Source organism: Rhinolophus sinicus, linkage group LG12 (assembly GCF_036562045.2).
Source record: "Rhinolophus sinicus isolate RSC01 linkage group LG12, ASM3656204v1, whole genome shotgun sequence".
Lineage (NCBI taxonomy): Eukaryota > Metazoa > Chordata > Mammalia > Chiroptera > Rhinolophidae > Rhinolophus > Rhinolophus sinicus.
In genome coordinates, this window is record NC_133761.1 from 44420440 (window position 1) to 44444171 (window position 23732).

Genomic DNA, 23732 nt, shown 5'->3' on the forward strand with positions numbered 1-23732 from the left:
TTCTGCTCATGCAAGGTTGTCTGGGAAGAGTGTGTGAGTGTGTGTGTGTGTGTGTGTGTGTGTGTGTGTGTGTGTGCGCGCACGATGACATGCTTATGTCCCTGAAGCTCGGTGACTTGGGACATAACAGGAAAGGCAGAGGGGCTGGAGAGGAGAGGCCTAAGTGAACGGGTGTCACGTTGCACGTTTTATGAGCAAAGAGAAGTTAGAGCATCGCGTGATTTCAGAAAACTACTTGCTAGACAGACGATTTCAACACAGTGCAAAATTTAGAATCAATAATGTCAGAAAGCCACAAGATTTATATAAAAGCAAGCACTACGGTTTTGTCTTTAGAGGAGAGAATTTTGGCCAGTGTCCACATGCAGAGAATAACTCTCTAGCTGTATGCCGGCAGAACATTTGAGTAACTGGCAGGAACTGTCACGTTAGGAATAGCTCTTCTAAATGGGGGCTAATAATATGGTATTTTGCAAGGACTACTCTGATAAACAGCCAACAGGTTGAAGACCAGATTAACAAGCTGTCATGCGGGGTCTCAGCTCCCGCTCCCCACACAAGAACGCAGAATATGGTGAGGCCAAAAAAGGAACACCCACAGAGCCATAGATAGGGGAGTCATACCACTATATTCTTGCTGGCGGCTGGGTTGGAGACACAGGAAGCAGGAGCCACACGTTCCGCAATCAGCCATACACTTCTCTGCCAACCAACCTCACTTGCTAACTGCAATCCACCTTGCTAGCTCAGCCATGGCAGTTATATCAGTGGCCAATGGCTCACTGGTTATAGCTGATGGCCAGCTAGCCACAGCTGATGGCCATCTAAGACCTGAGCCAGCATCTTTCCATGTGAGGCCGAGAGACTGGAAACTGCTCTCTGGGACTCTGTCCCCACACAAGCTCATGAGTTGTAAAGATAAAAGTTGTTTTCCACAATTGAAAACAAAACAAAAACGTGACTGCATCTGTGAAAGCCACAAAGAGTCGTGGGGTGAGTTCGACATCGCTCTTCCCTTTCAGGCACACACACCTGTGGGCGGAAGTACGCGCAAGACCGGCTCACAGCTGTCTCTGCCTTCATTGGTGACTCGTTACATTAGTGTCTGGTGTTGTGGCTAAACCACAAATTTCCCTCTCCTCTGGCTTCCGCAAAGGCTGCACTGAGCACTGGGATAGGTATGGTTCAGAAGTCAGAGGAGCCGGGGAGATTCCCGAGGAAGGAAATACTGGTGCCCCCAGGGCTCTTTGGCCTTCTCATCTGAATGGTCCTTTACGGGTTGGCTTCCTGGGAGGTTTCAACTTCTGTTGGACCTGGTGGCTTTCTGTTTCTTCCTTCTGGATGCACAAGGAGTGGCCAGTTGTGCATCATTTTTCTTACTAAATTCAAGGAGACACCCTACATGGGGAGGCCCCACTCATAGCTCAGGACCTGCCATATGGCCCCTGGGGCTTGGCCGCAAAGTTGCCCAAGAGGATTTCAGGAGCTCCAGCTGAGTCGGTTTGACCAACTTTGAGAACTGCATGAGGTTATATCAGCTCCTCATTCGACAATCACCTGCATATAAATCGGAAGTACCAAGTTTTTGTCTCCAGGGGCTGCTGGTTTGAGGATAATGCACTCTGACTATAGAGCCCGCCTATTGTTATTGATTGATAATTTATTTTTTTTTTTAACTGAAACAGAACAAAAAAACACATTACCATCTATTTCCAAGGGGTAAGGAATTGCGTATAATACCCTGGCCTTGCCCCAAAACTGCTGAACCCTAGAGACCTTGAAATTTGTAAGACTGTTTCCAAATTCAGTATTTCTAACTGTGGTCTTTTCAGCGGGTCATGCATGCCATTCCTTGTGGGCTGTGTCCTTGTAAGATTTCCATGGCCCCTTGCCCTGCCTCCTCTCAGCAAGGAGCCAGCCATCTTTCTGTTCTACCCCATGGAAATCTTAAGATGGGAAAAAATGTCTCAGAATTTGCCCAAATGTCATTCTCACAGATTTGTTTTTTAGAAATAACAGTTTCAGCAGAACTCAAGCAACTGGACACAGCAATAACTATAAACCCTTTAATTCCCCAAACAAAGGCGTGTGCAAGTGACACCGTAGGGACTGCTTGGCTTGGAGTACAAGCGGAGGGTCCCATGGGGCACGGGGCACGGGGGCGGGGCCAGCCTGGCAGCTGTGGGAATCACTCTGCCCGCCCAGGGTCATGTCCTCCCAGGACGGCTTCCAGCTTCGTGTGGACGTGGACCAGACTCCCACACTCCCCTCTCCAGGGACAGCTGGCTGTGGCACAGGGCATTGTGGACAGGGCTGCATGCACTACCACGTTTCTTGCAATGAAGCTGTCGCCGGTTTATACTTAACATCTGCATAAATATTATAAAGAAGTGCGATTTTCTTTATGCGTGGGCATAACAGCAGTGCACTGGACCGGCGGAGGCATGACTCTATGAAACACCAGTTAAATAACATGCAGCTGTCATACTTCCATCAGGTAGTTATGTGCCCCTCTCCCCCAGTTGTGTGAAGATGGTGCATGGCTTTTGTTTGAATCTTCACGTTCTGGAAAGTGTTTTGTGCCTCCCGGTCCCAGCCCTGGGCGCAGTGAGCGCTTGGAGCAGCATGGGGGGTAGGAGGCCTGGTGTCGAGTGGTTGTTGTGGTTGTTGTTTTTCATCGTGCGAGATGTTTTTCAAGATCCTGAGATAAAGTTATTCAGTTTTCTACAACAGCTCTCGTTTTTCCACAGGAAGGGCCTCATGTGGATGGCAATATTTGCTCTTTTCACTTTTGGGGAGAAGGGAGAAAAAGAAAGGGGAAGCTGTGGGGATCTGTCTGTCCCGGCCGCGGGGGCCCTTCTAATCCTGTGCACCTATTGCTCATCAGAGGCACTCTGCTGGGAAGCCGTGTCGTCCAGGCCGATGTCCTCCTGGCTGGCTCTTCTGCAGACCACCCCGAGGCCCTCAGCCCGACGGCGGCCCTGAAGCTGCCTCTGCTCGAGGCCCTCGGTGGGTTCACATGGCTCGGAGAAATGCTTCCAAAGAGAAAAGAGAAGCAAATGGCTCAGCAGACAGGTGTGGCCACTTCAAACTACCACCTCACTGCCTGCTTATTGACCGACTAAACCTGAAGTCGGGTCAGATTACAGAGGACGAAAAGGGCGGCCTTGGAGGAGGATGTAACATGGGCTGCAGAGGTGCCTCTGAACGTGGGGACCCACTCTCAGGTAATCTGGACATGCTGAAAAGATGACCTTGGGTAAAAGGTCATTTGTGTGCCTGGATTTCCTGGGTTTTGGTCAGTGTCACTTCATAGACACTTAGCCCCTGTCACAAATGCTGAGTCCTACAGGTTTGACCCCGAACAGGAATCCAGAGGCCTTTTATTCTGGATGCATAGAGTCCCAAGGGCTCGATCATCCATGCTGGAGAGAATTTGCCAGAATCCCAGATTACACCCACAGTCTGTGTCTTAAACACAGATTGGGGGCGTGAGAAAGGTATGATGATATTCTGTGCATTTTTCTTGAGGAAATGAAAAAAAGGAAGTTTGTTAATACATTTAGTTATCTAACTAAACTGAGTTACAATCCCAAAAGTAACCAGTTTCCCTGTCTTGGCTGGTGTGATGGGGGGTGAGGGGGTGGGTGGTGGGGGCTGCAGGAAGCCCATAGAACCCCCCCCCCCAGGTGGCACGGCACTGCAGCAGTGCCATGGCTCTTCTTAGGGAGGTTCGTGCCAGCTTCGGTTTCTTGGTGGCTGAGGGTGGCCGCCATTGCCCCTGGGGCAGGCACCTGCCTGGAGGGCTTCTCCTGTGGGAAGGAGGAAGGCCCCCCACCATCCCCCTGCAGGTACTGCACCCTTGGCCAGGACAAGGCGTAGCCGTTCCAGAGGAGCGTGGGGAATCTGCCAACTGACGTGAGGGCTGCCTTGATGCCTCCTATCTTCCCTCCCTGCTGCAGTACAGAAGAGAACTGCTGGGTATTTATTACTTATGAAGCTCAAGTATTCATCTAATATCAGCTAGCTCATAACTCTAGGTGAGTAACAGTTTATTTGGGGCAAATCCTCAAAACTCTCCATTTTAATGTTTAAATACTTAGAAGTAAATATGTAGAAATACATCTCGGCAGCTTTGAAATCAGATCTGGTGGACGACCTCTGTGGTGATCGAACTCCAGTGTTGATGTGTGTCCTCTGGGGCCAGATTAACGTGAAAAGAAACTAAGGTGACACATGTTCTGCTGTGTGGATGAGTGGAGAATGTCCCCACGCCCCGGGCTCAGATGACAACAGTACCCCACCTGGGTATTATTACCTACAGGATGTGTGCTACGTATCTGGGCTGCTTCAGAGCTCGGCCCAACCCTCTCCTGTCTGATGACCTGCCATCTGTCACCGTGGAGACAGCGGTGGGAGTCTGCAGGCAGATGGCCGGGGGCCACAGGCCCGGAGCCTGCCCACCCGCTGAGCGCCTTACCCGTGTGGCCTGGCTGGCGGCCCGCGCCGAGGGGCCCATCATGATGTTGACGCTGCTGGACGACTGGGTATCACTGGTGCTGCCTCCCTCTGCGGCAGAGAGGCCGGAGATGACGAGCGCACTGGAGAAGCTCCGCTTGCCGAAGAGGAAGCTCAGGGTGGAGCTGGTGGACGAGCCCAGGCTGGACCTGATGAGCGCCTCGGCCCGCTCGCGGACACTCAGGTGGCCGGTGGTGGTGACAGGCGGGGGCTGCGAGTGCAGGGACGTGGCAGAGGTGTGTAAGGACAGCCGGCTGCCCGAGAGCCTCGGGGCCAGCCCGTGGACCGACGAGGACGTCTGCAGGAAGGCCTGGTGGCTTTCTAAGATTGGCCCGGAGGAGCTCAAGATGGGCGGCCTCTGGCTTAACGCCCCGTGTGCCTGGACAGACTGACTCCTGCCTTTCCTCCTGCCTTTAAAAGAAAGGAGAACAGGTGGCCATGGCAACGTCAGTGTTTGCGCAGTGAGGGGGCGGCCTACTCTTCCTGGGCCTCGGAACCCAGGTGGCTGCCCCTTACTCCCCCCGTCCCCCCCCACTTTGAAGGCCAGCCTGAGGGCTGCCAGCCCCACTGAGGGGCTCTCCTGAGGGGTGGGAGGCGTGGGTGTGGGGGCCGTGGCCAGGGTGATGGACCTGTCCGGTTTGCCCAGGACTTTCCTGCTCTAACACTAACACCCCACCTTCCTGGCAGACCAGACGGGACCAGCTGCATAACCTGCCCCCCTTGAGCAAATCCTATTTTGTTCCTGCTTCAGGACTCACGTTGCTGTGCTCCTCCCCTAAGCAGTGATAAAGGGAAAACATGCAGGTTTTTATCATTTTCTGTTGCCTTAAAAAAGGGGAGGAAAAAGGGCAGAGCCTCATGTTGTGGCCTTTGTTTTCTAGAAAAGTTTTCCCTTGAGATCCAGGTCTTTAAGAGGAAGCCTTCCCTGCCCCCCCACGGGCTGGCGGCATTACTGGCCAGGCCCAGGCCTCCACGGACACAACCATCGCCTAGTGTGGCTCCAGCTCCCTGTGCCAGTTGTCCCTCCCCTCGGGGCCCCAGCTCTTGCTGAGACTTTTTGACGAAAGGGGTTGGACTGCCCCAAATATTTGGTCCTGTCGATGTCTCTAGGACAGGGACGACTTAAAATGCATGTCCTGTGCCTGACCTGCCCCTGTAGCTTTATGGGCCAAGCAGGTAGGAGGGAACCTGTGCTCAGCAGAATGCTGAATTGCGTCTCTTAAGCATCTATAACTACTAGGGCCGAATTTTAAAATACTATTTAGAAGGAAGCAGCTAGTGACATCACAGTTCTACCAACTGCCTTATGGGCATGTCTCCTGAAGCTGCTCATTCAATCCGTAAAGACGGGGTGGAGGGTGGGCACCGAAAAGGACTGTATTTTCCCATGTTGCACCTCACCCTAAATTCCTAAATTATTAATTGTGCATCCAGGGTTTCTAGAATATTTATGTGTATCTATAGAAGAACCCCCCGAGAGGACACACATCTTGTGAGAGCACTCCTTAGGAAACAAATGCTAATATGGAGATTCCCAGGGTCCCCCCAACCCCACGCCTGCCCACAGCAGGTTACTGGCTGGAAGGGCCCTTTGCTTCACGTTGACCTTAGTGCTTAGAAGACAGGGTGCTCCCACCCCCGCAATGGTGCTACTCAGCCCTGCAGGGCTGGCATTACCCTCCCTGGCATGAGGGTGGGCAGCCCCTGGCATTGGCTTTCACCCGGGGCCGAGCCCATCTGGAAGGTCCCTGCTGAATAGTTGAATACGTTACTTTTAGAGAGGAAAAAAGAGGGGCCCTGATGAATCAGAATTAAGAACAGAGATGGTGATTTGTTAGTTTATTCAGAGTCTGGCGAGGCCAAACATCTGTTTGTGATTTATACCGTAATGCTGACTGCTGCCCAGAACCGCTCCAGTCATCCCAAGTCAGTGACTCTGAGGCCGGGTGGAGGACCACCCGGGCTCGGTGGGGGCTTTCCCAGCAAATTCCAGAAGGAGAGGGACAAAGACCCCTGTGTGTCAGTGAGTGGGGAAGGGTCTGTTCTCTGCAGGACGAGGCCACCTCCCCCCACCCTCATTGCTTCGGGTTTGCTTGTTGCTTTTGTTGTTGCTGCGCTTGATTTTTTGGTAAATTTAATTTTACACATGGAACAAGTGAGCAAACCATGCTAAATGCTTTTATGCTGCTCAGTACCACTGTTTCTTCATTCAACTTTGCCACTTCTTTCATTATTGAAGTCTGGGTGTTTTCAGGGAAAACCTCCTTAGAACCTGGTTGAAATACCACATGAACAACCCTTCTTGGTTCATCATCCCGGCACTGTGCCTTCATCTTTGATTGTCACCTGACAGGTTGGTCCTCACCAACAGGACAGCAGACTCTTCCTCTCCTAACTGCTCAGGTAGGTCGCCAGCCTTTGCCAGGTGGACTGGGACCCCTTCCAGCTGGGACATACACTGTTTACCTCAGCAAGAAGACTGCAGGTTGTTGGGCCGCAGCTGAGGCTGCACTGAGTGCCTGGCAGCCGGGGACACCTGGGGTGACGTGCTGGGCACGCCAGGAGCAGCACATGTCACCCGTCCTGGGAGGGGGGCCCTGCTTGTGGGGACTCAGGCAGGACCCTAGTCCTCTGAGAGCCTGGCAAGGGCCCAGTATTGGGACACTTGGCTGGGAACTGAGGCAGGGACCAAGGGAGGGAGCAGGTGCATCCCCAGTTATGGGAATTAAGCCTTGGGCACTGTGTGTAAAATAAGACCCGTTCTTAGAATTTGGTTCACATTCATCGTCCAGACCCGCCCTTCATCACTCCATGGCTGAGCTTCTGGGTCGTGCCCCGCCCAGGGTGAGGTCCTTCACTTCCAGTGCCCTGGACTCCCTCCGGCAGGGCACTTAGCACACCTGTCCTGACTGCCTTTGTGGCATCACATGGCCCTGTCTACCCGTCACCCCACCGCTCTAACGTGATGGATGATGACTGCATCATTTCTGCAGGCACCACACACACACTGACTGACAATAAGGGACATGAGGGACCAACCTGCAAAACTGCATCAGCCAGGTAACCACATTCCCAGCTCCCACCCCAAAGGGGCTCAGCCTCTAGTTCCCAAATGGTTCTAATGGCCAAGGTTAAGAAGCCCTGTACACACACACCCCCCCAACCCCGACTTTCTGGGGCCAACTCTTTTTAATCAGAAGAATGACCTGAACCAACATAAGGTAACAGTGTTCTGGCTGCTGTAAGGAGAAGAGCTGTATGGTTTTGTGTTGTCAGGGTTGTAGGAACAGCCAGAGAGAAAGCACAAGGGAGAGATGCTTCCTTTGGATGAAGTGGGTGGGACTGGGGGCCTTGTCCATCTCCCCCCTCTCCTCCCAGCTCTCTGACTCTGCGGGGCCACCAGGTCTCAGGAAAACTCCCAGAGTGCAGTGCTTCCTTCCGCAGGCATGTCAGCTTGTTGAGCAAGGGGAGGGACCTGTGGCTGTCCCTTGTCCCCTTTCCTCCCCCTACCCACAGTGGGGACCTAAACTAACCCTACTGGCTGCTTCAGGAAAAACTGGCACCGGTTTTGCCTGCTGTGGGTCAGAAGGAAGACCAGTTGTAAGAGGGGCCCTTGCCAGCAGGAGACAGGGTGGGAAGGGGCACTGCCCATAGCACAGACGCAGGGCTGGGAGCGAGGGCGGTGTGGTGGCTCCGTTAGCCCCTTCCCAGCTCGGGAACAAGGAAAGGCAGCATCCCAGCACAGGTGATGGGACCCTGTGCGGCAGTTAGGATCGCAGGTTCTGGGCTCGTCCTGCCTGGGTTTGAATCCCAGGTCAGGAACGGACTAGCCGGGTGATTCTAGGCAGTGACTTAACTTCTGTGTCGAGTTTCATCGGCTACAAGATAAGAACAGAGAAAGTTCCTGTCTCTTAGGGTCACTTGGGTTAGGATGAAGTGACTGCTTTTGGCACACGCTGGGCACTGGAGGCGGCTGCTGCTGACTGCATTTTCTCATGGTGGCCGGGATGCCGTCAACAGGAGCTGAACTCACAGGGAGCGGGAGCGGGAGCAGGACACACTGGCCTCGGAGCCTGGGGCTGGCAGCTGCAGGTGGGCTCGCATGCCTCGTTACCTTGGACAGCACAGAAAGCCAGGAGTGCCCTTGGTAGGGGCAGTTGTAAGAAGCAAAAATGCAGAAGTGGCAGCTAGTCTGGGTTCTGGGACATCCTGCTCCGACATGTGTCACACGAGTGTGTGAGGCTGCTGGCCTGGCCTTGGCTGTGAATGGGAGGGATGCTCATTACCCCATTTCAGGAGAAGAAAGAACTCACTCTCCTTTTGGCTGGCACTGCCTCACTGGTCAGAAACGGGCGAGGCCTCTCACTAAGCCAAGGCTGCTCCAGCCCCCCTGTCTCCACCTCCAAAAGCTGTGCCCCTCCGGCCACCTCCCCTCATGCCAGTCTCCCTCCGGTTCAGACGAGCCACCTGGACCAGCAAACGCCAGACATCCAGGCATTTCTCCATTTGGAACCTACTTAAACTTTCCCATCTGTAAAGTCACTTATGTGATTTTGAAACTTACATTTCTCATACGATAACAACTGTTAACTAAGCAATGAGAGAGCCCGGCCTGTGAGCCAGCCACATGCCACAGCCTCTGGCTGCCAGGCACTCTGCTCAGGGTCAGGCAGGTGGCCAGGCCTGGGGAAGGGGGCCCTTTCCCTGCTAAGCAGCTAATACCGACTACTTTGCCCATCTACCTAGCGACCCCTCTCTCTCAACCTTCCCTCCCTTGTTTTCTTCCTCCCTCCCTTCCTTCCCTCCCTCCCTCCCTCCCTCCCTCCTTCCATCTGTCTATTCTCTCTCTCTCTCTCTCTCTCTCTCTCTCTCTCTCTCTCTCTCATCTATCTATCTATCTATCTATCTATCTATCTATCTATCTATCTATCATCTATCTATCTATCTCTTCTCTCCACCTACCACCTTTCCCATGTTGGAATGAATCCTTACCATTTCAGTTAAACCCTCAGCCTTGCTCTGGGCCCCTCCAGGAGGCAGGACTGTCCCTTGCTAACTCACTGGTGTGGAGCTGGCAGGTGGAGCAGTCACAGACAGGCACTTACCGAATGCTTCTGGATGGCGAGGAAACACGAAGACCAAGGATAAAACCACCTAGCCAAGCGCCCTATGCTGGTGGGAACCAGGATGGAGCGTCCATCTCTCCTGCATCTGCCTGGCACATCCTCTGTAAGCCTCAGGGTCGCCTCCCCTAACCCGGCCCAGCCTCCTACCCCTCCACGTGGTCAAGCCTAACTAGGCGGGCTGTAGTTTAAATGTGATTTTAAACTTTAAACTGCCCGATCTTGACCGAGGCACCTCCTTCACTCCCATCTGCTGGCTCCTTCTTCCTTTAAATGTCAGGTACAATGTAGGGGGGTGAAAACTAGAGAGGAGCAGGAAGGGGAGGGCAGGAGGCCTGTCTGTGCCACCACAGACTTGGAGGGGGGTGGGGACCACCTCGCAGAAAGATGAAAATGCCATCATGGATCAAGAGCCCCTCCAGCTAGCCACAAAAGGCACCTGATCAAGTGGTCCCTGGATGAGTGAGATGAGATGGAAAGCGAGAGACTGGGCAGATGGACAGACAGACGCTGCTGGCTGAGGTGATGGACAGACATGGACAAAGGATAAAAGCTGAATCTAAGAGAGAGTTTCTTCCTGAGCAGACGTGCAAGAGTTGGTAAATTTTGGGCGTCCTCTGTCCCAATACTGATTTTTCTTGCAAAAAGGAGCTCTCAGAAGTTAGAATGACACACAGCCCTCCGTGTTGGCCACCAGGACCAAAGGTGCCTTTATCAGTAACTGTGAAGCCTCTGCTGCACCCACCTGTCCGCCGTGGCCCTTCCCGGGGTGACCAGTGGTGGGCCCCCTGTTTTCTGGGCTGTTCTGTGCTGCTCTCCCGGCTCTCCCCACTCGGGGCGCTGCTGCCGCCTGCGGACGGGCGCCCCCTGCCGTCCACATCGTCAGCGTCACCAGCAGTGCGCGGGCCAGCATCACAGTCCTTCCGAATTCTGTGGGAGGGAGAAGCGTCCCACGGTTCTCGCCCAAACATCCCCACACGCCCACGCTGAGTCAGGATGGAAGGCACACGCCACAGGTGAGCAGCACACCTGGGATGCAGGTGGACAGAGGGGCTCTGGGTCCCCAAACCTCAGTGTCTAATGAATGAAAACCCTGCGCCATGATGAGTAAGCTGCAGTCTCAACCGTCCACAAGAAAACTGGGCTTGGAGGCCTGAGACGGAGCTCTGCCATGTGCAGGTGAAACTTCTAGAACTCATTGCAACTAACCAGAGACACGCTCACAACCAGGGAAGAAGACTTAGGGACGAGAGCTGAGGGCTGGGGCAGTCCTGGACGGACTCCCTGCAACAGACCTGGGACTTCGGGCCTGATGACCCAGAAGCTGCGCAGCGGGCTGTGTGGGAACTCAAGCCTGGTGCTCAGCGTGGGGGCGTGCGGGAAACAGGCCCCACTGACTGATGCCCTGACCCTGCGAGGACACGTGGGATGGCAGTTTTAGTCATGAGAAAGCGGCAGCGATGACAGCGACACCAACAGAAGCCCTAGAGCTCCCCACGCCCCTGCCCCAGCGTCCGGGTGAAGGCCTGGCCGTGGGGACCTACCTTACCCACTTGGTCCGCAGCCACGTCCTAATGCTGTCCACAGTGACGGGCCCACTCCACACCTTCCTCAGCTGCCGGTGGGTCCCCAGGTAGGACGTGGTGAGGGGGGAGACGTACATGGGGTAGCCCAGAGGCTGGTCGCAGGAGGAGTTGATGAGGTTGCGGAGGACCTGCTTGTTGTTCTGGATGCTTCCACGCTCGGGGTTGCAGTTCCGCAGGAAAATGAGCTCCTGCTGCTGCCCGGCCCACAGCCCGCGGACACACTCCTTGTTGACCTACGGGGAAAAGCAGTGTGTTTCCTGCCCGTGGGGGTCAGTGTGCAGTGAGTGAGCCTCGCTCCAGGGCTGCGGATCCTTCGGCCTAAAGCTCTGTCGCCACGGGGAATCCTACAAGAGGATATGATGCCACTTTCACGGGAAACACACAGCAAATGGGAAGGCCTCGGGTTTTTGTTCCCCTGCAGGGGTTTGAAGCACATTAAAGGAGAATTATTGGGGAGGAAGTTCTTGGGTCCAGAAATAGGTTACAGGAAAGGTCTGGAATTAGGACGCCTTTAAAAGACAGGCTGGGTCCTGACCTCCACCTGTATTGTATGTGCGTCTCCCAGGACTTCTTGCCAAAGCCCTCGCTGACACACCGGCTGTCTGAGGTGGGACGTGGCCCTGACAGGGCCGCAGCTGTGGGTCCGACCTCTGCTTGCTGCCCAGCACCCCTCTGAGACCGAGTCTGAACAGGCGATGCAGGCTCAGACTCGGGCGTTGGTTCCAACCACCACTCAGTTCCTTCTCACACAGTCCCCACGGGAGACTCGTGCCCACCTGGGAAGAGCGGCCACCGTACCTTGATCACTTTGAAGCTCAGGAAGCTCCTGTGCAGCATGATGACCTTGTACTCGTCAGTGCCCTCGTCCACCACGTGTCTCAGGGTCAGTAGCTCCTCCTTGTTGGAGAGCACCGCGCCCCTCCAGGCCGGGTCGCCCTCGTGGCAGATGACCACCTTCTTCTCAAAGGACTGGATGGCCTCGTAGAGGACCACTGGGTCCTCGTACTCATCAGGGCACGTGAACTGGTCCTGGAGGAAATAAGTCCACCCGTGGGCTCGCTGGGGACAGCGAGCTGATGCTTGGATGAGTGTGAGACGGCCACTGGGCCGGTGACCTGCAGGGCCAAGTGCACTTCCACATGTCACTCTCCACCGCTCTGTGTGAATCCTGATCTGGATGGAGGCCGCGCCTCGTCCCATGGTCCTAACACTGGGACGTGCCTAGAGAAAGAGCTTCGTGCCCTGTGTTTTTTTGGACTTTTCGGTACAGTTTGGGCACTTCTGATACGTCATTTCCTCTGGCCAACTTCCCTCTTCCATCCTAGTGACCAATGTCAAGACTACCCAAACGGCCTCAGTGCTTAGTTGTCTAAATAATAAACTCACTCACTTACGTCATGCCAAGAAAGGGGCCCCTATTTCTGAAAGCTTATTTTATTTCCTAATGTTTCAGGCTCATACTTTTTTACAAAATGGATTTGTACCTGGTGAAGCTTGAGGGACATCCTGATGGCTGGAGCAACGACTTTATGTAGAAGGTCCATGTCAGCGAACACCCACTCGTCTCGTGCTGTTATTCTGAAGTCACCTTTGAAGAGTGCATGAAGCCCATACAGGAAAGAGTCCAGGCTGTGAAACAAAGTCCCACTTACTGTTCTTTCACACTGAACAAACAGGGTTCAGAATCCTGTCACTATGAGCAAGGGCTGAGTCTCCTATTTGTCACGTCATAAATGGTACTGATTATCTTTGGGCTGATCCAACAGGAAAAGGAAGGTGGCCCTGGACTCATCCCATTGTACCAAACCCCTAACCAGAGCCCGCATAGGACCCTGGGGACAGCTGATGTGATGGCCATTGTCAGTAATTTTAGGAGACACTGACGTACTTGACCTCTCAAAGTGACAGTGGAGATCCTGGTCAGAACTGCCCTACCACATACAGGTGAACCCACCGCAACGATCCCACCCGCTCTCCCATTGTCAGGCCGTGACGGGCTAACTGGGGCGCAGCCCAAGTGCTTTTATTTTCTCCTTGGTATTTCACTTTCGGGCTACGTTACTCATCGTAAAAACCTGGGTTCTACAATATGGAGAGAAAATGAGACCAAATGAAATCTCAAGTTGATCATTTAGATTCTCAGAGAACATGCATTTCCCAACCCGTCCTCTTTTTAATAACCAGCGGAAGAAGCGTGAGGAAGGTTGAAATGAACGACCACAGGACTTTTCAGGATCATCCAGGTTCTCACGTTTCTAGATTTTTCCTTCTTTGCGTCCATTTCCTGCAAGTAATTGAGCATTGTCGGGGTGGGGGACAAGGCAGTCACTGAGGGAAATCTTCCATGATCTGCATCCTTTACATTTTGGGAGCACATAGGGAACCTGGGGGAAAGCGACTCATCCTGCATCGGAGGGAAAGAGCTGTACATTTCTTTTCCTCTGTTTGCATTAATAGGCTTGCTCGCAGCCACCTCCAACAACGTGGCCTCGGACACCCCAGAGAGGTGGTTATGGGGCGGGTACCAGACACGGCACCCTGACAGGCCGCTAGCAGGAAAGTGTATGTGAAGGGGGACCTCTGAGAACGACTGCTCATGAGGATTTAATGCGCTGCTCACTGAGCAAGACTTCTGCTTCCATACGGCGCAGGGCAGCTACACTGGCTGCTACCTCAGCATTTTGTTGGAAACGTACAACTGTCATTAACTTCCATGCAGAAGTCCCTGGAGAGAGAGGCTCAGGCTTCAGGTCATAGCAGACTGGGAAATGCCAGGTGGGGCACAGGTGCTGTGGCCTGGAGGAGCCTGGAACCTTTCAGAAAGAGCTCCAGGAGGCAGCCTTGCTGAAAGGCTCCGCCTCACAGAACAGACTTCCTGCGAGCTTTAGGGGCAGCCTGGGAGGCACTGAGAAGGGAGTGACAAAGGGGACAGGACAGCAGAGCCAGGCTGCAGCAGGATGAATGTCCACGGGACTCTGCTCTCAACTGAAGACATTTGAAAATGCTCCTGCCATGAGATAGCAGCTCAGTACTGCAAAGGGGGAGCTCAATCGGAAAACATGGGTGGGACTTATTCTGGAAAGAACCAGAAATGCTCTGTTGCTTGCACACACGTTAAAACGCTCTTCTAGGTGTAAAGGTGGGGACAGTGGCGCAGGAAGATGAAGGGGCTTCTCAAACCCCCAGGGCACCGTCCACAGACCACAGGAAGAGGGAGGAATTCAAGGCCCAGTCCACTGTCTGCTCCGGGGCAGCGAAGGTGACCACAGACGGCCCACTTAGTGGGGAAGGAGCCACATCCACGGAGCCTCCGAAAGCGCTGGCCTTCCCACTCAGACCCCCAGCAACAGCTCCTCTACGTGTCATTTCCATGTTCAGAGAAAAACGACTCATTGCAGCACTTAAAGTTGTTCTGTTATATTAAAATGATTCTCAGTGCGGCAAATAAGGCCTGATTAGAGTTCCACTAGACTAGGGGTATGGGCCCCAGTACATTAAAGCTGAACGCATCTGAAAAGTCAGGTGGCTCATCACCCGCCTTTATCCTCAAGAGAAGGAAGAGGAGGCGGGAGGAGGATGTGACAAGCTGGGGAGGGTGTGGGGAGGAGAGCACAGGTCTGCAGCACGTTTCTGATTTGGAGCCTCTAGATCAGGGGTGTCCAAACTGCGGCCCGCGGGCCAACTGTGGCCTGCAATCCATTTTTTATTGGCCTGCAGCAAATTCCAAAAATATATTTAGTTTACTTAAATAAACCAGGTGAGGTAATACATACTTCACCTCGAGTGAGTGGCCCAGCTATTTGTGTATTTTATCACATATGGCCCTTGGTGAAAAACGTTGAAAAAAGTTTGGACACCCTTGCTCTAGAACCACGTCTTTTGAAGACTCTACAGAGTCCCCACCCCCAGGCCAACAGCTGGAGTGGGGCAACAGTGTTCCCTCTGAGTCAGTCAAGGTGGGCCCTCCCGGGACTAAAACAGCCGCTCCCTGCCTCTGCTGCCCTCCCCGCACTGCACTCCAGGGCGCTGAAGCAGGCCCTGTCATCCTGTCTCACCATGGCAGTCACAGAGGTCATGGAGTTTGTGGACCAAGCAATGAGCAGTGGAGGGACAACCATGTCCACGTGCATGGGGTTACGTAGGGGACAGGGCAGGGCAGGCCCCTGAGGAAACCCGACATGCGTGCAATCGCATGTTAGGGAAGCACGTCCACATGTCCAGAACCGAAGAGTGTGGTGCTGAGATGGCTGGGCTCACACAGCACCATGTGCATGCCAAAGTTAATAAATAAAAATAGCTCTAGAAACACTCCTCCTTGACATGAGACGAAGTACATGGTACTTGAGTGTATTTTCTTTTTAACTGGAAAAAACACCACTCAACCTAGAACACATGCATGGCTCAGCCTGTGCTGGAGTCTGTAAGACGCAGCAGGTCTGCACGGCTTCCTGTCGGCCCCTGGCCTCCCGTCTGCCGGTTCAGCCCTTGTTCCACAGTCAGGACTTGAGCAATGGTCTTGCCTTTTTAGCTGAGTGTGCACGTGTGTGTGCATGCACGTGTGTGTGCGTGCACGTGCGTGCGCTGGAAAGGATGTGCCAGCCTCTGCCTCAGAGTGACCCTGCACCCCCAGCAGACACCAAGGACCATATAACAGGGTCTCACTGCCTCTGATTGTACTGACCCCATCTTTACTGTCTGTCTGGTTCCTGATCCAGCCAGAAGCCATGATGACATAACCGCTGATGGGGACAGCGGGAGGCTGGGGCCATCAGCTCTTAAGCGCAGTTGTTCACGACCGTCCTGGAAACGGTCACTTTCTGCCTCAAGGCTCCGGCTGTTGCCTGTAAGCTCCTGACGACACTCCAGCTCCAGGTCTGCCTAAGGCTTATGCCTTAATGGGTCCAGCCCATTTCAGCATCCTCAGCCTTCACCTTCCAGGGCAATGGCCATCTGAGGGTGGCCAGCTGGAGCAAAGGTTCTTTTTCCACTCTTCTTTGTCAGTTCTCCTTGTTCACAGAGGAGTCCTCACAGCTCTAATCTAGCCAGAGGTTGCTTATGCCCCTCTAAGCCTGACTCTTGTTCAAAATCACTGACCAGCTCAGCCCAGTTTTCACCGGTACCCTCTCTTACTGGTCTCAAACGGTGGCCATTTTGCTGCCCAGGGGACATTTGGCAATGTGTGGAGACATTTTTGGATGTCACAAGTGGGGATGCTACTGGCATCCAGTGGGGAGAAGCCAGGCAGGGATGCTGTTGCTACAATGCATAGGACAGCCCCCCACAACAAAGACTCATGCAGCCCCAAAAGGCAACAGTGCACTATTGAGAAACCCTGCTCTTCCAGAAACAAAAGAGGACCACCGGAGGATACAGATTTTAAGGATGGATGATTGAGGTCATTATCTTGGATCTAGACTTAATGGATCTTAGGATGCAGAGGGAAGCGGCATTAATGCTGCGATAGTTTTTGTAGGACTGACAATGGGCTCTTCAGAGCAATGATTTGTTCATTTCAGTGAATTCCCGAACAGGTCCGCATCCTCTGTGTTTACAAGTCTGTTGCAGGGTGTTGGGGAGCTTGTAGAACACATGCAAACAATTACGTGCGATTTGCAGCCCTTTTCCCTGTGCTCACGGATCAGTAACGGAGATACTTAAGAGAGTATGTGCTTATTTACCCAAATCAGTATCCCAGGCACCTCCCCGGGGACGGCGTGGCACACGTGCTTTACTCCCACTGTGGAATCCAGCACCCTCGTACGTACTGGTCTCACCATTCATCCCATCACTTCCGACCACACTCCTGCTAGTCTCCAGAACAAAATGTACATACAGTCCAGGCGACTGGCACCACCTCTGAGCGACTGGCAGGGAGGGAGAAAGGGCAACGCCGTATTTTTCTGCAGGTTTGTGGGTTCCTAAGTACCAGTTCTATCAGTTCCTGTCCTTCCCCTGGATGCCTATACAGATGTATTATTATTACCCTTCCAAGTACAAGGAAACAGGCTGTCAGAACTGAGAACGAGGACGAGACAGGTGGAAACAGATACTCTGTGTGTCATGTCACACCCTGGAAGCACAAGAGCAAACCCATGGCTGCCCCCCGGGTTACCTGTCTCTCTGGGAAACCAGAGTTGCTCTGAAACGTGTAACTGGAGTCATCTTCTTAAAGACCAGCTCTGAGGTTGTGTTAGAATCAACAAATCTCTTCAAAGGCTTCAGGTGACCCACACAGTAAAAATACTACAAAAGTGTAGTTCTTGAACTCACGCCCAGCTCACCCTCCTGAGGTGGGTCACCAGCAACTTTCCAATGTGTAATCGGTGTGTGTACACATCCTGAACTGAGGGTGTATTAATAGCTCTTTCTGGCGCTCTTTACTCAGGAAGCTACCCTATGGGCCCCTGGTTTGGATCCCAGCAGCCTCCTACCTGGAAAGGGGCACTCAGAAAGACAGCAACGGTGCCCCTCCAGGAGCTCCTAGGTGCTTGGCTTGGAGTTCAGGTGCCACGTGGCGAGGCAGCATACAGCCCAGCGGGGCTGGAGGGATGCGAGCCAGGAGCTCCAAATGTGAGCTCTGGTATTGGCTTTGACACTTGTGACTGATACTTGGGCAAGTCCCTCATCCTCCTTAGCTGTTTCTCTCTGTGTTCATCCTTGGGATGAAGCCTGTCCAGGGGTGTGTGCAGGCTGGGTGAGGGGCCTGCTAAGAATCTAAAAGGGGGACTGAGTACACATGTGTGGTTTACGGACACCCCAGTATCCAGCATTCATCTGTCCTCTGAGACCCACACCTGAGTCCTGAAAGACACAGAAGGCATCTCCAAGAGAGCTGAGGCGGTCAGAGCGCAAGGTCGTGGCAACTCCTATAGGAAAGGGCACTGGGCCACAGGAGGGGGTTGGGTGCACAGCCCACAGTGAGCTTCGGGGGCCCTGATGCAGACATTAGCAGGCACCTTCGGCAGCTCTTGGCACAACCCCAGCACAGAGCACATCGACCAAGGAAGCTTCGGGATATGAGGACATGGTGGGCGCCGTGGAGTGGCTGTCCTCCCAGGGAGGTGTCCACACGGCCGGGGTACTCTGAGGAAAGTCAGTCACAGCGCCTCCCTCATCCTCCCTCGGGCCTTGAGACAGGATGACACGCATCAACCATGTAAAGCTCAGGACCGTCCCCAGTACACAGTGAGGACAAGGCCTTCTTCTTGTCACCTTGGCCTGGTCTGTCCCGGCAACACAGGCCATGGTGATCAAGCACGGTGTTTATAGCGCAGAATCTCACATAATCATCGGAAAGCAACCATGTGGCCAAAGGGTTTCAGTGACACAGTTTCAAATAAATTCCAAATAAACTGTGAAGTAATAATCTCCAAGCAAGAAATAATTAAAAGGCAAGAGTTGATGATGAACTTTTAAAACATACATTCGCCCTCCTGGGGTTTTACCGCCTGGCAGATCTAGGCTTCTGAGTCTCCGTATCTATGGGATAAACTGCTATTATACAGAGCCCACGCTTCCTAAGGCCAGCTGGGTACCAGTGTCTGGCAGGCTGCTGAATGACTGGTCAAGAACTACGTCTCCAACCCAATTCCCAGAGATTCTCAGCTGGCAGTTTGGAAGGGGGCCCAGCTCTATATTCTGAACAAGGCACCCAATTGTGAGGTGCAATGGGGTTTGGGGTTCAAAGCACCAGAGAGCCTGGGTGTCTCCTACTGATGTGCAGACATTTCAGAGAAGCCAGGGGCCTGGGGTTGTAGAGCTGAGCCTGGACTCCAGGCCCAGGCAGAAGCAGGCTTTCCCACGGTGTTACAATTTAAGGTCCCAGAAATTCTCACTCATTTTTCTAGGTTATAATCTTTTCTTATGCTTTAGACTTATGTATTTCCCCCTGCTCCAAGATTCTGGTTTTAGCTTGATGACCTAACTTGTATCTCCTAGGTCAGAATCTTACCTCATGTTTTCTTTATCTATTTCTCTTTAGATCCTGATTTCTGAGTTTCCAACCCCAGTCTGGCAAGTGGCCCTCAATCTTGTCCGTAATATGATCCAGTCTGATGTCTGGCCCGTTTGGCGCCTCATCTCCAACAGAAGATTGGGAAGAGAAGCCGAGGTTATGTCTTGGGTTTCTGAACAGCACTATTTTTCTCTGTCCACTGTGGGTGAGAGGGGTGAGTAAATGGTAGATGCGACCTCAGACCATGACAGTGACCTCCTGCCACAAGGTCATATGTCAGAGCTCAGCCTCCAGCACATGGCTTGGCGTAGCACATCTTGGGCTGGCTTGTTTACCTGTCACTTTTCAAGATTACATTTATTTTGAGTTTCTATCCTCTTGGAAGGCTATTCTAGTTCAAGAATCAGCAAAATTTCTTCTGCAAGCAAACATGTTGCTGCTATGAAATGCAGACATGTCCTAACCTTTTATGTATAAACAGAGCACCGGCTGGATCTGCTTATTACCTTCCATGAACCTGAAGATGGTAACCGAGCCACCTCTTAGCCTCTGAGGTCAGTGAAAATATTCTGACTTCCTACTGAAACATCCCATTATATTTGTATGCCTTTCTTCAGCGGGGGTCATAGTTCTCCACAGGAGATATGCCCCAAACTCCAAATTTCCAAAATGATCAGTGTTTGCTTGTCACATCCATATTAATCCATTCTATCTCCATAGCATATCGACATTTTATTTTATTTGAAGACATTTTATAGACTTGTTCTCTTTTGTTCACTTGTACTCAGCTTATCATTTAAGATGATTCTCACTTACTCATCCTCCCTAGTTTGGCATGCACATATTTTTATTGCTGAAGGATTGTTCATCAGAGCTGTGTCACTGTCATAAAGTCAAACTATGTCCCTTACAGATCCATCAAATGAAGCAGAGTGTGTGAGCGACATTAGACTGTTGTATAAGATTTACCTGGGGAGTCAGTGTCCAAAATCGTAAGTTACTCTTTAACATTAAATGTATGAGAATGACTTGTTAGGTCTCATAAGTACCTAAGGGCATATTCCTGATTTTAAAATTATACAAGGACAGAGTACACATACACACACGCACACACACACACACACAAACACGCACACATACACGCATGCACACACACGAGCCATTCATAAAGGTATGAACATAGATATAATTATATGAAATAAAATATTAGAAAATTGAATCCATCATTGTGTAAAAATAATAATATATCATGACCAACTAGAGCTTATCTCAGAATTGTAAGGAGATTTCAGCACGAAGAACTCTATTAAAATAACTCATTACATTAGTAGATTTAAAGAGAAGAAGATCATCGGAATGTGTGTCTCCAATTTTAAAAGAATTCAACATCCTTTCCTGATAAAAGTTTTAGCCAGCTAGAAAGAGAAGCAAACTCCCTGTCTTGATAAAAATGGTCTAATAGAAACCTAAACACCTTTTTTTAATGCTAACGTATTACACTTGCCCCCATGGATGTCTGGATTAAGACAAGGCTACTGTGATAGGCAGAATAATAGCCCAAAAGACATGAACACCCTAATCCTGAGCTGTGAACATATTACCTTACACGGCAAAGGGACTTTGCAGATGTGGCTGAGAATTCTGACATGGGGGTATTGTCCTGGACTATCTGGGGTGGGCCCAACGTCATCACAGGGGTCCTTATAGGTGAGAGAGGGAAGTGGGAGAGGTAGTTTGGGTCAGAAGGAGGTTTGCAGATGCTGCAGCACTGACTCTGAAGACAGAAGACGGGCCTGGACCGCAGGCAGCCTCTGGAATGGGACGGGCTGGCCCCTCAGAGCCTCCTGCAGGAACATAGCCCTGCCGACACCTTGATTTTAGCCGAAGGAAGCCCCTTTTGGACTTGTGGCCTCCAGACTGTAACGTAATAATTTGTATTGCTTTAGGCCACCATGTTTGTGCTAATATGTGACAGCAGCAATAGGAAACAAATACAGATGCCCACTTCCAACACTGCACTGGAGGTCATAGCCAATGAAACAAGGAAAAGGATTGTTATAGAAAAGAAAAAGCCAAAATTGATGTTATTTGCAAATATATCTTTCTACCAGAAAAATCAAAGACAATTAATTGACATATTATGTTTATGATAGAACTCAGTAGAGGTGCCCAGAAGGAGGTCAATATAAAAAAAATAGAAAATGTGACAGCAAAAAAAATCTATTAAAAATCACAATAAAACTATAAAATACCTAGAAATAAATCCACTAAGAGATTACAAATCTCAAAAAAATAATAAAATGTTACCAAAAGACATTAAAAAAACTGAATGATTGCAAAGTACACCATATTATTGAATGATGTCCATTTTTTTCTTGAATTAACTTGTAAATTCAATACGATCTCAATCAAAATTCCAACAGAGGATTTCATAGAATGTGATTCTAAATTTTACCTGAGGACAAAATACACAAGAATAGCACCCCCTCATGAAACTACAAAAGATAAGAAAAAAAAGAAAGACGAGCAGACTGAGATTATCAGATACCAAACAATGCATCACTCTAGTAAAACAAACTGTATGGTTTTGTTGTAAGAGTAGAGAAATGGATCACTCTAACAGAAGTGGGAATTGAGGAGCACATCATATGTATGGGGATGTAGTGTGTGACAACTTGGTATTTCAAGTTTGTGGTGATTTTCACTAAGTAACTAACTATGAGCTACTTAGTAAACAGTGTTGAACTATCAGCCATCCATTTGGGAAAAACACTGGGATCCCTAATTCCCACCATGTATGCAGACAGTATATTTTCTGTGGAGTTGTTGGGAGCCTATACTCTATGGGTCCCATTATTCTCCATCACAGCCTACGGGTTTGCCTTGAATGCAAGGCCCACGCCGCTCCGCAGAGTTCTATTTGCAGCGAGCACCCTTACGGGGTTAATAGCATCATTCTTTGCTATAAAATAGCTGGTTCTGTAAACTCATCCCTGAGCCCAGTGGGTTTGGGGGCCAGGAGAACTGACACAAATAGACTGATGCTGTGCTGTGCGCAGTGAAGTTCTTTGTCTCTGACCCAGGCGTCTCGTGTCCTCTGCCAGAATGACACAGTAACAAGATAGCTAGTAAGTGGAATCAAATCAAATTCCAAGACCCAACAGGATTCAAAAACTAAATTGAAAGAAATAAAAGTACAGAAGTATCAGAGGAAAAGGGAGGCTGGTATTTTTATACCCTGGAGCTGCAAAAACAGGTTTAAGAAAGACACAAAATTGAGAAATAGTGAAATAAAAAATTTAAAAAGATGTCATAAATAATTATCAAAGACACAAGTACCTTGCTAGAAAATATTTTAGCAAATTTACAAATTGCTCCTAAAAACCAGTATGTACCTAACAAAAATGGGTAAAGTAGATAAGTGTACAGACAATTCACATAAAAAAATATAACTGACCAATAAATATGTAAAAAGATTGTTACCCTCACTATTAATAATGGACATGGAAATTCAAATAAGAATGAGATATTTTTCATCCACGAGACTAGAAAAATTTAAAAGATTGACTACCCAGCATTAGTGAGGGTATGGCACCACACTCTTGGTGAGAATACAGCCTGTGACAGCTTTTTTGGTGAGCAATTTAACAGTATCTATAAAAATTATGTTATAAAAATTTTTTGAGCTCTGGTAGCATTTTTTGCAAGCAAACACATGTATTGAACTCCAGCATATGGAAAGTGGAGCACAGCTGTTTGGCTGAAGCAGAGGTGGGGTCCTGTTAGGCTCTAGCCTCCCCCTCACAGTATCCGTCTCTGTCCCCGTGACATAGCCAAGGAAGTCAGAACTCCATGGACGTCACCCTGACCCACTGGCCTGGGGCAGCGCGGAAAATCAGTTACCTCCTGCAAGTCAAAGGCTGAAGTGAAAGCACTGTGCTGTGGGACCCCTTAGGAAAGTGAACCAGTCCCCAGTAATCACACCTTCCTCTGGAATACCAAGAGGAGCGTTCCCAGATTTATCTCACCACTGTCTGGAAAAAGTAGAGCTGCCATGGAGTATGAGGAGCTGTTTGAAACAAAGGAAATCCCATCAAAACAAGGTTGAAAAAAGCAGCTGGTAGGCATGATGCTTAATCAAGGAAAAAATAAATAAAGCAGACCAAGCAAGAAACACCTGGAGCAGGACTCTGAACAAGTCACACAAAGAACAAACTTGAAGAAGTCTTTGAAAGTATCGTAGATTGGAACTGAAAGACTGAAATCTTTGAAGCATTTCATGTGCAATTTGTAAAGAAAATTTGAAATTTATTCAAGAAACTTCAGATTGGTCAAATCAAAGAACATGTATGTGGATGCTCTGAGTACCTGAAGACTGATTTTGTGATTTCAGACCCCCCATCCTCTGAAGCCCTCCTCAAAGAGTGTTGTCTATCAGCCACATAGTCCTGGGTTACAACGCCACCCACTAGCCTTCTGTTAGGCTTTCAAATGGCCGACGACTACGAGGGAGCTGCCTGGGTCTAGCATGAGGCTGAGCCCAGTGGGAGG

General features: G+C 50.8%; 1 protein-coding gene across 5 annotated transcripts in view; it reads right to left on the reverse strand.

Moving 5' to 3' along the window:
- Positions 1-2052: 2052 nt before the first annotated feature.
- PCNX2 (pecanex 2) overlaps positions 2053-23732 on the reverse strand; it is a 242855-nt gene continuing 221175 nt past the window's right edge. For 4 of the 5 annotated variants that reach the window (XM_019712884.2, XM_074316661.1, XM_019712883.2 and 1 more), the window contains 6 exons: positions 12712-12856; positions 12026-12256; positions 11186-11460; positions 10387-10571; positions 4481-4929; positions 2053-3035 (listed from right to left, as the gene is read on the reverse strand). In XM_019712884.2, coding sequence (XP_019568443.2) covers positions 2874-3035; positions 4481-4929; positions 10387-10571; positions 11186-11460; positions 12026-12256; positions 12712-12856 — 1447 coding nt within the window. In that variant the 3' untranslated portion in view covers positions 2053-2873. The remainder of the gene's footprint in view (positions 3036-4480; positions 4930-10386; positions 10572-11185; positions 11461-12025; positions 12257-12711; positions 12857-23732) is intronic. The other variant, XR_012490740.1, reaches the window with a different exon arrangement.